The 15,526-nt window shown below is 35.6% G+C and overlaps 1 protein-coding gene across 1 annotated transcript; it reads left to right on the forward strand.

The window, feature by feature from the left end:
• The first annotated feature begins 2,474 nt into the window (after window positions 1-2,474).
• Window positions 2,475-3,140, forward strand: LOC148586817 (uncharacterized). Its single transcript, XM_088514353.1, has 2 exons — window positions 2,475-2,677; window positions 2,765-3,140. The coding sequence occupies exons 1-2, from the start codon at window positions 2,475-2,477 to the stop codon at window positions 3,138-3,140; spliced, it is 579 nt and encodes a 192-aa protein (XP_088370479.1).
• The last annotated feature ends 12,386 nt before the right edge of the window (window positions 3,141-15,526 follow it).

Raw genomic sequence — 15,526 nt, forward strand, 5'->3', positions numbered from 1 at the left:
GCCATGGATTATCTCCTCTTCAACTTGTCAAGCCTCCAAGAAGATTTTTGTATCTAAAACTAAGCACACCTTCTCTTGAAGGTTAAGGGTCTATTTATAGGGAGCAAGCCAGTCCTAGAAGCCCTAGGAAACCTAGAAATTTCGGAGATCTAAGTCCAAGTCCAATTAGGACAAAGAAAACCTAAGTCCAAATCGGAATAGGATTCGCCCAGAATTGCGTTCCTATCTTGCGGGGCGATTTTGGTATTGCGGCGCTCCGAATTAGGAAAATACTATTTCACAATGATTTGTATTAATTTGAGTTAGCTTTCTACTACCGCTTGAATCACCTCAATCGGATATTTGAGCTGAAAGTTATGGCCAAAATACCGAGACATATGCAGAATCCAAATTTGAATCCAATCCGATTTTGACTCCAATTTGAGAAATTCCGAATTAATCATTTTCTTTATTTGATTAAACTTAACCATGATTGGTTAAGTTTAACCATATCTTCTAGGTCTTCTCAAAGTGTGCTTTTAAGCCCAAAATCAATGGAATTAATTGCATCTTTATTTATAACCTGAAAACAATAAAAACAAAACAAAATCAAACAAATAACAACGCTAAGAAATTAACATATGCAAATTAAGGGGCTTGAATGTGCAACATTCGGCGCTTATCAGACCCTAATGGTTAACTACCTACTGGTACTGCGATCGATCGCACAATCGTGTGCGATCGATTGCAGATTTTTTTTTAAAATTTTGTAGGACCAAATGTGGACCCTAATGGTTATCTATTAGCGTCCACTCAAAGTGGACGCTAATGGTTGACTATCAGCATCGAATATGTCTTCCGTTTACATTATCTTTAGGGTCAAAACATTGCGATTTTTACGGTCGATAAAGTGGACGCTAAAAGTGATCATTAGGGTCGACTTTAAGTGGACGCTAATAGATAATTTTTTTAAAAAAAAATTTTTAGGACCATTAGGGTCCACTTTGTGGACGCTAATAGTTAACTATCAGCGTCCACTTTGGAGTGGACGCTGATAGTTAATTTTTTTTTAATTTTTTTAGGACCATTAGGGTCCACTTTGTGGACACTAATGGTTAACTATCAGCGTCTACTTTTAGTGGACGCTAATGGTTGACTATTAGCGTCGACTATGGCTTCCGTTTACATCATCTTTAGGGTCAAAACATTATGACTTTTAGGGTCGATAAAGTGGACGCTAAAAGTGATCATTAGGGTCGACTTTAGGTGGACGCTGATAGTCACACATTTGATCATTAGGGTCGGACTATTAGCGTCGACACCTTTAAGGTCGAAAAGTGGACGCTGTTGTCAATAACGTCCACTTTAGGACTTTTAGGGTCGACTCGAAGTCACCCCTAAAGACCTAATTTCTTGTAGTGGTTGTCAATAACAATATTTTGAATTTGACCCACAAATTCAAAGGTGAATTTAAATAAATAAATAAACATTTATCTTTGAATGATGCATCTTGAAAACCAACCACTTGAATCAATCACCCCAATAATATGGCCTGCAAAATTATCCCAAATTATACGGCATGCAAAATTGCACACTGTGTTTACTCGGTTGGGTCTTGGTCATATTTGGAATTAAGTTTAGACTTTAGACCTCACCAAAACGAGTTCCATTCTCTGTCCACTTCCCCTTTCCCTGCATTTACAAAGCTCCCTTGGAAAATTCAAAGAAAAGGATTGGGTCTCTTAATTTCCAATTTACATTTATATATGTAGTAACCGACAATACAAAGAAAATAATTATTATATGTGGTTTCAAATTTTCTGCTGCTTGACTTGGCCGGAGATATTCTGGAAATGCATTCATGATATATAAAGCATTAATTTCCACAAAATTTGGTCCCAATTTCCTAGCTGGCAAATACATATGACATGCATATATTAAAGACTTTTCAGTCCCTTAAGTATCCAAGATTGTCCCAATCCTTGGACTTAGTCCCCTCGAATATGTATAATGTATTCATACATGCACATGCAAACACAAGTGTGTATATATATATATTTCATTTGAATAATCCCAACTTCCTAGCAGCTGGCATCTCCTACAACATTATTTAAACTAACTGATCACATGCATTAATTAAAAACTTCTCACTTGGACTTAGTCCCCCGCGATGGGAAGAAGAATACATGGTGTGAATTCTTATGTTTCCAGGGAAATTGGCATTCAAAGGTGAGGCAGGGAAATTCCCATTAATCTTGATAGTAATAGAAGCTCACCATGCATTTGGATTCATTTAAATTATTCTTCCTCCCTAGCAAAAGATAGATAGTGACACTCATTTCTAACTTTCTTGGTACTTGCCTGGAGTTTGTCTAGAGCTTTCTGTCTGAATTCATCAAACAACCATAACTTCGGCTATAAAAATTCCCCATGGCTTCCAGCTTGCTCTCTATAGAGTATACCCTTTCGAGTTTTTGTACGTTTAGCAAATGTTAATGGCGGCGGTTCAATCCCAAGGCGAGATCCCTCGTCAGGGCCAAAATAACTTAGAAAAACTAGAGGCCATCAACAAAAAACAAGAAGAGCAAATCCAGAACTTAGAAACAAAAGCTATTCAGCTCACCAACTTGTATTTTGTGTTTCAAGGAGTTGTCCTCTCATCAATATCCTCGGCCTCACCCGTGAAATGTCATAACTGGTGGATTCCCTTTTGCCTCTCCCTCATCGCCGCCCTGCTCAACTTTATTTCTATTTTCGGCACCATCCGCTACTTCTTGAAATGCAGCGAAGAATTAGACCAAAACTATGAAGACGTTCATGAGATGATAGTGCAACAGCGTAGGACGACCGGAGACTGCGGAGGTCAAGCAAATGATGTACACCACGGGAGTTCTCGAAGTGATCACCACCAAGAAGGCGTCAGACGGCCAATGCTAGACACCAGAGCTCAAGCAAACGATGTGGTGCAGCTCCAAAGCTCTCAGAGTGAACAAGAAGACCTCCGGAACCGACCTAAGCCCGACCTTTTTAAACAGATGAAACGCCGAGTTCTTTGTTATGCAGCCATGGGGTTGCTTTTAGGGTTCAGTTGTATTATACTCTACGGATGCCATGCACTTCTCTGTGACACTCCCAAGGTTAAATGCGTCAAACGTTGTTGATGCTGGCTGGCTACCAAATTTGGAAAGTGTTGCAGGCTAAAGAATGTTTTACGGTTTTCTAAAGATTGATGTTTCCATCTTTGTGTGCGAGTGAATGTGTAAAGAAATGTGCTATACATCCTCCTCATCCTTCTTTCATCATCTTAATTTTTAAAATTATCATTAGATATATGGGATCTATGTGGATCCATACATGAACCCACATATTCAATGATAATTTTGAAAATTAAAAGAATGTGAGAAGAATCGAGAGAGAAAATGGATGATCATTTCTCTTGTGTAAACGTTGCTATTTTCACGCACCGCGTGGTATTAATTGCTGGTGTTGTCAATTGGGTTATGTAGTTTCTTGAGTCGTCATTTTGTGTGATGAAGTTTATGATTAATCAAAAATAAAAAGCAAATTTCAGTTTGCAATATTGAGATTCTGAAACTGATATCTGATGATCACTTTTTCTTTTATTTATTTTTTTCTTACCTCTGATGTGGTGACCTTGATTGAATAAGTCACAAAGTCCAACGATCTAGCCAATGAGTATTTGTTTCATGTTTATTTATTGATATATAGTCATCGAATTAGGTAATTCTTTGTGTGGATGAAAAAATTTATTCATAAAAATAGAATTAGTCAATAATTAAGTAATTTTCATGTCTACTAGTCAATAATTAGAGATCAAGTTTGTTGTATTAGCTATTATTGTTGACTGGGAGACTTGAAGCAGTACAGCTTTGTTGTATTAGTTATTAGTGTTCACTGGAAACATGGCGATTCAATATAAATGGAAACCTAATTAAGGTTTTTGTAGTAATATAATAAATTTTTATAGTAAATATAGATTGATATTGATAAATACAAATCTTTTTTTTTTTCATTTTTTTTAATTCAAGTTGCATCGAGAAAGAGAGCCGTTACAGCCAAAAAGAAATTTTTAGAAGAAAAAAAATAAAATAAAATACTTTTTGAATTTTTTTACCAAAAGAATCAATTTTTTGTTTAGCATAGCTTTTTATGAACTAAAAATATTTTTTAAACTCCTTAACGCAATCTCAAACTTTCCAAGTTGAATTCCAACTTAACAAGTATGACTAATTTCAAGACTCGGGATAATTTTCACTGCAATTGTAAATAAGCACTAACCACCCATCTAATTGAAATTAAGAAACAAAGACTTATCTTCAACTATTCAAACTAAAATACTCCCTTGCTACAAACTCAAATAGTCAGTATTAACGATAGAGGTCTTTGGTTTTGTTTTGGTTGCTCAGAAAATGAAGAAACTTTTTTTAGCACCCTAAATATTAAGTAGCGTTAAGAGTGCCATAATAAAATGATATAAGATATACATTAGGATTGGCTCCTAGTGGAAATGATGTGGAATTTTGGATTTTAAAAAATTTCCTGTGAAAGTTGAACGTTCGATGTGGGATAGTCATAGAGAATGATTTAGAGGAAACATTTGAAGTGGGAGAGAGAACGATCGATGGCAAACGTTCGACGTCAGTCTAAGAGCATTTAATTTTCGCCACCTCATCCCTTATGTACGTGCATGTGCTCAGGGACGGACATGCACAGGGACGGAGCCAGGAAATTTTATGGGAGGGGACCAAAGCAAATTTTTTTTTTTTTCTCAGGATTTTTTTTTATCCTTTTTTTTTTTTTTTTTTTTCCAGCATGTAATGAACTAGTACTTTTTTCTTCTTTTTTTTTTTTTTTTTTTTTTTTTTCTAATCACTGATACTTAAATACAATGAGGAATTGAGCTTAGAATTGTGTTATACTCTCCAATTAAATCTTTAAATTCTAACAAACAATATTCTCAATATTTAATAACCATAATATCCAAATTACAAGACCACTTAGATTAGGAATTGAGCTTAGAGTACTAACCTCAAAAAGTGCAATTTGCGTTGAGTTATTTTGCATCTCGTCGATTAACATAATATTCTCATAAGTGACACACAATCTAGGATCAAACTCCAATAAACTTTGTGCATTTTTTCTTTTGAAATAATCAAGCATTGTATTTGACTTTCTCATCATCTACAAATAAATTTACATGATCACTTTGAGTTTTTAGAAAAAAAAAAAATATATATATATATATATATATATATATATATATATATATATGTGTGTGTGTGTGTGTGTGTGTGTGTAGGTTAACGATAAACAAACTCACATGAATAACATAATCATCACATAGACTCTAAGTTAAACATTACACTTTAACCCTATAATTATTATTCTCTTCCTATTCCATTAATCTTGCAACTTACTCCAAATTTATAATACTCATATTCACATACAATAATCAATATGATTATATTATGACATATTAGTACCTATAGGGATAGGAAGATTAACCGGTTACCGATTACCGGCCGTGTACCGGTTTCGACCGAATTGATATTAACCGTAACCGATATACCGATATCCTTATCGGTTAAATTTTTTATATGGTATACTTATCGGTTTGGTTCGGTTCGGTTCGGTTAGAAATTTCATATCGGTTAACCGTTTAACCGAAATAAACAGTTAAGTAGGGATGCCAAAACGACGTAGTTTTGAGATTATATATATACCTATGTAACCTTAGCTTAATTTGGGTTTGGGTAGGTTTGATTTTTTTTTTAGTGATGGCATTGGATGGGATTTCTTTGCCTTTAGTGAAAGCATTTTTCATTAACTAGTTTTGTTAGTCTAATTAGCATTCATTATGTTAATTAGTCCATTTGCTTTGAAAAAATGTATTTTATAATATAAAAAAAAGTTGTGGTGGATCAATATAAAAAAGTTTCAATTTTTGGCCCAAAAAACAAATATTTGGGTTCTAACAAAAAGTATTTGAGCTCTAAAACAACTCATTTTTAATAAGTTATTTTAGCCCAACAAAAAGTATTTGGGCTCTCAAAAGTCAACAAAAACTCATTTTTTGCCCAACAAAATAAATCAATATAAAACCCACGATTAAATCGGTTAACCGGTTTAACCAAACCGTTTAACCGTGAAACGTTATAACCGATAATTTCGGTTAAAATTCTTATTAGTCCGGTATCGGTTAATAAACCGTTTAACCGAAAATTATCAGTTAATTACCGATAAGCGCCAAAACCGGACCGTTTTGACCAACACCCAGGCCTAAGAACCTAAACCCCATGGGCATCAATTTCCATTGAACTCATAAAAGTCTGGGGTTAATTAATGCTTTAAATGTAATTAACACATCCAATTAGCAATCCTAGTGTTCACATACTAAAAGCCCTAATTTAATCCATACTATACAAATTAAGGTTTATGTCCATACTATAAACAATAGTGAAATTAAAGTTTTAAATCCATTAATCTAATAACCCGAATCTTAAATTTAGCATAGAAATCCACTAAACACAAAAGCCCCTAGTTAATTTTAGGAATTTAGCTTCTTACTAAAATTCCCCCAAATTCGGACCTAATCAAAAATTTCCTAAATCATTATGATTTCAAACTTGAGATTCAATGGGTGGAACAAAAACTCAAAGAGAAACTAGAGATTTCTCAATGGCATTAGTTATAAAAAACCATCAAAATAAAACCCATAAAAAATTCTCATACGGCCATGCCAAATCAAGAACCAGAAACCCTCACAGAGACAAGATCCAAGATTTACATATATACATAAAGAAAATAACAACAACAAAAAACACCTAAATTTCCAAGTTTCCAAGCCGACAGCAATCTATGAAGGATAAAAAAAAAAAATTTAAAAAACAAATAAAAAAAAAATCAACTTTTCATATTCTTAACCAAATTTCCAAGCCAAGCAATAGAAAAATTAACCAAAAGAAAACCCCGGGATTAATCTAAGAAGTAAGAACCAACCGGTGGAAGAGAGTTGGGGGGATCGGGACCTATCAATTTTTTCTTTTTTTGGGGGGGGGGGGGGGGACCAGTATAAAATTTTTTTTTTTTTTTCCTCCTTTTTTGAGGAAGTGCGGGGGGGGGGGGGGGGACCATGGCCCCAGCCGGTTCCCCCTCCCGCTTTCTCTGTGTGTAAGCAACGTCATTGCAAATGCGTATTAATTATAGAGACTTTTTGGAAGCTAGCTATAGCAATTTGAATTGATGAAGTGAGGGGAGACCATGACCCCCAGCCGGTCCCCCCCTCCCTCTGTCTCTGCATGTGCTGCTTTAGATACCCTTCTTAATTATGACCTTAGTCTCTATTTTCGTCATCTTTCAGCTAAAAAAACCTAGTGAGAGAGTGAGAAAGTAGGTTTTGAAGGGAAAAAGTGCTATCTTATGGATTTGTCTTTAAGGAAAGGTAATCATTTAGCATAACATTGATTCTATTACTTTTGTTTGATGCATTGTTAGGTTACTGCTTAACCATGTTTTCAGAGGCTTAGTGATAGACGTCATGGGTTGCAAAGATAAACAGCAAGAAAGAAGCAATCCTTCTAGAAAACTTTGAGTTTATCAAGGATCTAAGAATTCTTCTTAAAACATAGAGTCTATCTAGTTTGAGGATAAAATATAGAAGAAACTCATATTCTAAGCTTTCACAAAATACAACAAACCTGCATTCTTGGGGCTATCAACATGTATTTATAGGCCCCCAAACTCCTAACCCTAATAGTAATATGAAATAAGTTGGTGTTAATAAATCTGCGCTAGTTGTTCAAACGGAATATTTCTCCATTTTAGAAGGCAATAAAAAAAAAAAAAAACCATGATTTTTATTCTCCATTTGCAATACCGTTCGAACGGGATAGCAAACGGCCATCTCTGTTTGCAGCACCGTTCGAACGTGCTAGTGAACGAAGGCTTTCAAGATTTCTTTTAGACGACTCATTTGACCTAATAAAAATTTGAATTAGCAAACTCTCATGAAACATGACTTTGTAAATCGTTGAATTAGCATTCCAATGCCGTAAGGCTTGCTCCCATCCGAGGTTTGAAACTCTAAATATGGCCTTCTTAGTAAAACTCATTAGGTGTCAATTTTCCCCTACATCATCCTCCCTAGGTTTGAGAGAATTCACTCTCGAATTCGCATCTTCATCGGAAAAGTCACCAGTGAACAAAACTCGAGCTATGAACTTTTTAGTAAAGCTCATCAATGATGACTTCCACCCTACATCACTTAGCTTCATGGTGTAGATTTGTGCATCTAGGGTTAATATGCTAGTTTAGGTAATAGATACTGCATGGGTGATTTGTACTTAAGATCTTGATATCTTGACCTTTGGAATGTGATGGATTAAGGTTCAAAATCAGGTTTCTGTATGAAATTGAAGACAAGGGGAGAAAAACACAAAGGCATCAACAGCTATTCAAGGAGGGCGAGGAAGAATTCACGTGCATGGGAAACTATGAAGGATTTGGCCTAACACAATTTGATGAAGCCGTAGAAGTCGAGAGACTCTTGGAAGCTTGATTACTAGCTGGCGCACCCATTATCAAGAGGAAGAGTTTGGAAGAAATTTCCTTCAACCTATTTCAATAAGTGACAAGTATCATTCAACATCTTTGGGTTTTCCAAAAATTAATGTTTAGGTTCTTAAGGAAATTTCCTCCAACTTAGTTTAGAGGAAATTTGTGCCTTATCAAGAGGCTCAATCCCCAAACATATCTCTTCATGCAATATCTGTCACACACGTGTTAATTTTTTAATGGCATTGAAGTGGATTTCCGTCAATTTATGGGCATCATCTCCGAGGTACCATATATCTACGATACAAATTGAAACATAAAAATTAAACCATGTATTTAACCCTTATTATTATTATTGGCAAAGATGTCTCTCTTGATCTTCATTTACTGTAATTTTATAATGATACGATCAAAATTTGTACAGTTTAAGTTATTTGTTACACATGCATACCTCAAAAAATTAATTGTCACTTTTAAAACCCTAGATAGTTATTTGTCACATCATCAAACAACGAAGACTAATTTAGCAATTTTCCCTTTAAGAATTTAAGATTTATATCGGAACATTTTTAACCCTAGACTTCATAGTTTTATTTGTCACTTCCTCTATTATTTAGTTTTACATTGTGATAAGGGAGTGTCAACGATATAAATTAATGGTTGAATTTGCAGAGACATGCTTCTCTTTTCTTTTCTTTTCTGAAAAAATACACATACCTCCTCATAGTACCACTTCTATGTTAATGTCCCCCTCAAACTACCAATTGTGTCAATGTTTCCCCTAAGGCTAGGAAAATGACAAAAATAACCCTAAATAAATTTCAATAAGACAAATTATTCTTATAAATTAGAACAAAAAAAAAAAAAAAAAAACATAAAATATTTAAAAAAATAATTTTTTTAACTTTTATTTTAAACATTCTTATAAATTGGTTAATATTGTTTTTTTTTTCTTTTAATTTATAGTTTTTATTTAAAAATAATTTGAAGAATTTTTATAATTTTATTAAGGATATTTTTGTCATTAGAGGGGGGGGAGGGGGGGTGGAACATTGACATTTTGTTGATAGTTTCAAGTGAAGATAATGATAACATTAGTTGTGATAAAAATAATATTAGCTAGCTTATCTTATCTGTAAACCATTTGTACATTTGAATTATTGATAACATGGAGAGAGTTATCAATTGATAACTCTCTAACAATAATTTATGAAGAGCATTGACACAATTAGTAGTTTGGAGGAGAGAATTAACAATGAGGTGGTAGTGACACTTGAATGGTGTAAGCTTCACCCTTCCAAAAAGGTGACACTCACACTATTCAAACATCACCTTTAGGAAGGTGACACGTGAACAGTGCAAGTATCACCTTCTGGATGCGATAATGTGCATCACCTTGCAAAAGGAAACACGTGGCCCTAAATGTCATCTTGTAGTGGCATTTTTACTGTGCAAACGTCACTACATCAATAGTGACGTTTTATGGGCTTAAAACGTCATCTTTCAAGTCTTCAAGAGTCACTATTTTGTGGCCTTTTTACAGTAGTGTACACAAACACGTGTATGTATAGATATATGCTTACAATATTTCAATTAACGGCCCATTGTTGACCCAATCATCGATCATTATCGGCCCACTTTAGCGGCCTCCTTGGCCCAGTAATCTGACCACCATGTCGATATTATCACTTTGTTGTCATTTGACACCATGAGGTCACCGCATGATTTGGCTTATAAGTTATAACTGGCCGCCCTCGGTGCCAGTTCACTATCAGCAACCACCTAGCCCATCGCCGACCACCCTTAGTCCAAAACATCGACCACTATTTAGCCCTCCCTAGCCCATGTAGTGCTGGCTAGATTTCCTTCCCCCAGTTTCACGCCCAAATTTCAATTAGCGTCATACTCAATTTTGACGCTTAATACAAATTGATATTCAAATTTCCACTCCTACTACGAGTAATGTTACAAGTTCTTTTTGTGTCCGTACAAGCATGACAAGACTTTTAAATTCACTTATGGGCTTGTGATTGATCGTTATTGGATTTTAATTAAATTGTGATTTTAAAAGCCACCTCATTTTGGAAGTGACACTAGAGGAACTTCTAAAATTACTCCTCATATCACATAAGAGCCTGATCTGATTCTCATTTGAGACTCAAACTAACACTGAGATCGATTTCTGTCCTTCTACACCAAGTCTATTTCAGTCTTAACAAAAAATAAATAAATCTAGCTGAACAAGACAAATGGCAATTATTTTTCTTTCCAGATGGGGATGTTAGAATATACATGATATTTTCAATATTTGCCTTGATATATTTTTTCTTATAATTGTGTACCATAATTATTTGTGTGTAATAAAATCTGTATCATTTTATCATCTTTTCTAGTTTACCTCACCTACTAGATTTTTCCTATAAATAAACCATGTAACATAGTTTTCTAATCAAGTTATTCAATAATTAAGATGTAGCCCTATTGTTTACTTCTCAGTGGTGGACGTAGGCTTTCTATCTAGGCTGAACCACTCCAAATTTCCGTGTTCTCTTTTTCTCTCTGTGCATCCGCTTTTCTCACACATTTTATTTTATTATTTTAGTAGGTATGTTGTCATTAACAAGGTTTTGAATTAGAAACCTGATATCTTTTCATCTTTTATTTTTTTAAAAAAAAAAAAAGAAAAAAAACACTCCACCATTAGATAATTTGTATGATCAACTCAATCGGTTGGGTCTTAGCTCTTGCTAGCTTGTGTACAATGGTGGAGCCACGTTATGGCCTATGGGGGTTGTGGCCCCCACAAGCTTTTAAAATTTTTTTTTTTTTAAGAAAAATTTTGAAAATGGCTCCTATATACATTTGTCATTAAAAAAAATTGAAAGAGAGGCTTGTTTGCTCTTTTGAAAATCAGTGTCTTTTTTTATTTTTAATCATTCTAAAGCTTTTTATTGAATTATCGGTAACCATCTTCTTTTCTCGATTGAGTGGTTGCATCAGCCGTCAAGCATTATTTGCTTCTTTGACAATATTATAAGATTTATATAAAATTAGCTTATAGAAAAATTCGAGAGATATATGTTTAAAAAAAAGTTAGGAAGTGTTCATCATCAAGCAAAAATTAATTAAACACTTTAGCTGCATATAATTTATTCGATGATTATATACGTATATGCTTGCTTCTACTCGATGATTGTTTGTCAATTTGGTTGTCTCTTATATATTTATAATTTAACTTCAAAAATTTAGGTTTATGAATCACAATGTTAAAATTAAAAATTATTTATTCAAAAGAAAAGAAGTTGACATTCCAAAAAGTAATACACCGTTAGATTTTAATGACGAAACTTCAAATCTCAAAAAGTGCCTTCTTAAATCTCTATGGGTTGCAGGTAAAGAACATCATTCTAAAATTCTAGTTGTGGAAACCTAAGTGTTGTAAGTGAAAAACATTTATTTTTTATTTTAAATTGTGTTTATTATAATTTTAATTTGGCCCTTACAATTGTAAATTATTGGCTCCGCCAGTATCTGCATCATGGATCTAGAGCATCTAGACACCTCAGTATACAAAACGAGTTACACGAGCATTAATTCTCTGTCCACTTTCCCTGCATTTACGAAGCTCCCTTGGAAAATACAAAGACAAGGATTGGGTCTCTTAATTTCCAAATTACATGTATCGTAGACGACAATACAAAGAAAAGAATTATATGTACGTGGTTTCAAATTTTCTGCTACTTGACGTCGAATATTCCTAAATTCCTAGATGGCATATATATATATGCATTACATGTCCAACAACATTGAACACCAGATTATTAAAGTGACATGCATATATTAAAGACTTCTTAGTCCCATATATAAGTATCCAATATTGTCTCAATCGGACTTAGTCCCCGGCGAATATGTACAATTAATTCATACATAGACATGTTAGAGGTACTAACTCTTTTACTAATTTATGGATACTAACATGATGTGGAGCTTCTTCTTTGGAGATGATCAAAAAAATAAATGAAGAAAAATGCTACGAATATCAATAAATAAACTCCACATCATGTTAGTACTCGTCTGTTAGTAAAAGAGTTAATACTCCTAGTATTTCTTTATTATTAAACTAACTGACATGTATAAAGCATTAAAGACTTCTCACTCGCCTTGGACTTAGTCTCCACAATGGAAAGACGAATACATGGTGTGAATTCTTATGTTTCCAGGGAAATTCTCATTCAAAGGTGAGGCTAGCTTCCTAGGAAATTCCTATTAATCTTGTGTTAAAGTAATCATTACATCTTCTTATCAGCTTAAGCTTTTGGGACAATTGATGATTTAACATGGTATTAAAGCCAAAGGTCTTGAGTTTGAAACCTTTATTATATCATTTACATTCCATTTCAATTAAACATTCCACGTGTTAGGCCTCATATATTAAAATGGAGTTTTATCAAGCCCACACATGAAAGGAAGTGTTAAAGTAATGATTAAGTGATTAAATTTATCTCTTCCTACCAGATTAAGTTTTTTAGACAAGTGGTGACTTAACATCTTGAAAATAATAGAAACCCACCACACATTTGGATTCATTTAAATTATTCTTCCTACCAAAAGATGGTGACACTCATTGCTCACTTCTTGGTACTTGCCTGGACTTTGTCCACATCATTAATTATGTCTGAATTCACTAAACTTCGGCTATAAAAATTCCCCCATGGCTACCAGCTTGCTCTTTATAAAGTATACCCTTTCGAGTTTTTGTGTAGCAAGTGTTAATATATGGTGGTTCAATCCCAAGGCAAGATCCCTCTTTAGGGACAAAGTGTCCTAGAAAAACTAGAGGTTATCAACAAAAACAAGAAGAGCAAATCCAGAACTTAGAAATTAACAAAAGCTATTCAGCTTACCAACTTGTATTTTGTGTTCCAAGGAGTCATCCTCACATCAATATCCTCGGCCTCACCGGCGAAATGTCATAACTGGTGGATTCCCTTTTGCCTCTCCCTCATTGCCACCCTGCTCAACTTTACTTCTATTTTCGACACCATCCATTATTTCTTGAAATGCAGTGAAGAATTAGACCAAAATCTTGAAGACTATCAAATGGAACTGAGACAGCATAGGATGACCAGAGACCGCAGAGCTCAAGTAAGTGATGTACGGCTCCAAAGCTCCCAAAGTAATAAACGAGAAGGCGACGGGAAACAACCACAGCTCAACCCTTTTAAACAGAGGAAACGCCGGGTTCTTTGTTATGCAGCCATGGGTTTGCTTTTAGGGTTTAGTTCCATTATACTCTACGGTTGTCGTGCACTTCTCTATGACACTCCCAATGATAAATGTGATAAATATATTGATAAATATATGGAGAGGGGAAGAATGAATGAGAGAGAGAGAGAGCGGAGGCAAATATAAGGACTACATTATATTGATAATGATATTATATTGATGTGATTACAGAGGCCTCTATATATAGAGAGGCTATGAATAATAAGCAAGAAACCTAACTAATTAAGGTAGGGAATAAACCCTAGAGAATAATATATAAAATATTTTAACATCGCCCCTGAAACTCAATGTGCAACCTTGAGTTTGGGAAAAAGAAACGGAAATTATGATTTTTTTTTTGGGTCACCGGAGTTGTGGCTGCCATATGGAGGCCGGAGGCAGAGGACGGCGGCTGCTAGCTGCCAGCAATGGCTGCTTATGACAGCTGGGCTGCAAGAGGACTTGGGATGGAGCCTTATTGAATAAATCTTGATGGATTTAATTGTTGGTGTTGGGCCGGTTTGATTGGGCCAAAATTGGCCAAAACCCATGGACCATTGAATATGTCTGACCCGAAAAGAAGTGACCCGGGCCTAACCTGGTGAACCGGGTTGACTGCATTGGACCAGGTTGTAGGAATTGACCTAGTTGGCCTATTCGGCTGAACCGGGTAGGATTCAATTTGTTTCGGATCTGAGCGAACTGGGTCTAACCCATTAAACCGAGTTGACTATTTTGACTGGTTTGAGAGTGGGCCGGCTTGGGCAGCTCAGCCGAAAGTGATTGGGCCGGTTAGAAACCGGTTTTGGATGCGTTTTAAACCCGATGACCTAGTTAGAAATCTGTTTTGAACCGGGTAGAGACTAGGGCTGACGTGGAGGCCTCTCTGGGTGACACATGGTAGAAGGAAGAGAGGAGCAGCGTCTGGCGCATGTGGTGCACACGCCTCACCTGTGGCTGTTACTTTGGCACATGAAGCCCACGCGCAGGATGCTCTGCCGGCACGTGGAGGCTCCATTGGATGATTTTCAGACTACTCCAAGACTGTCGATGGCGAATCTGTCGGATGGTCTGAAAACCAAGCTGATCCACAAGACGTGGCAACACATGGCGGCTCGTCAGGACTGCGATGTCAGCATTCTAGGTGGATATGAGACGATCGGAGGGGGATCTATTGAACGGCCTAGCAACCTGGCTGATCGAGCGGACGTGGCGGCGCGTGGATAACACGACCGCAGCTTCGAGTGGCGTGTGGAGGTGCGTGCGACTACTAGTGGTGATGGGTCTTCCACAGATCGATAGATCTATACCTCGCAAGCTTGATTCAGAGATTATTTTTCCAGATTGCACTGCGTTGAAGGCGTTGAAGAGATTGACAGTGGCTTTAGAGGCTTGGGGGCACGCGGACGGCCGGAACAAAGGTTGTCGAAGAGAACGTCAAGAAACGTTAATGACGTTTATTGGAGGCCACAAGAATTTAAAGTAGCTCTAATACCATGTTAAATATATTGTTAAATATATTAGAGAGTGGAAGAATGAGAGAGCAGAAGCAAATATAACGACTACATTGTATTGATTATGATATTGTATTAATGTGATTACAGAGGTCTCTATATATAGAGAAGTTAGGCTATGAGTAATAAGCAAGAAACCTAACTAATTAAGGTAGGGAATAAACCCTAGAGAATAATATAAAAAATATTCTAAC

The sequence above is a fragment of the Corylus avellana genome, chromosome 3, assembly GCF_965113065.1.
Source record: "Corylus avellana chromosome 3, dhCorAvel1.hap1.2, whole genome shotgun sequence".
NCBI lineage: Eukaryota > Viridiplantae > Streptophyta > Magnoliopsida > Fagales > Betulaceae > Corylus > Corylus avellana.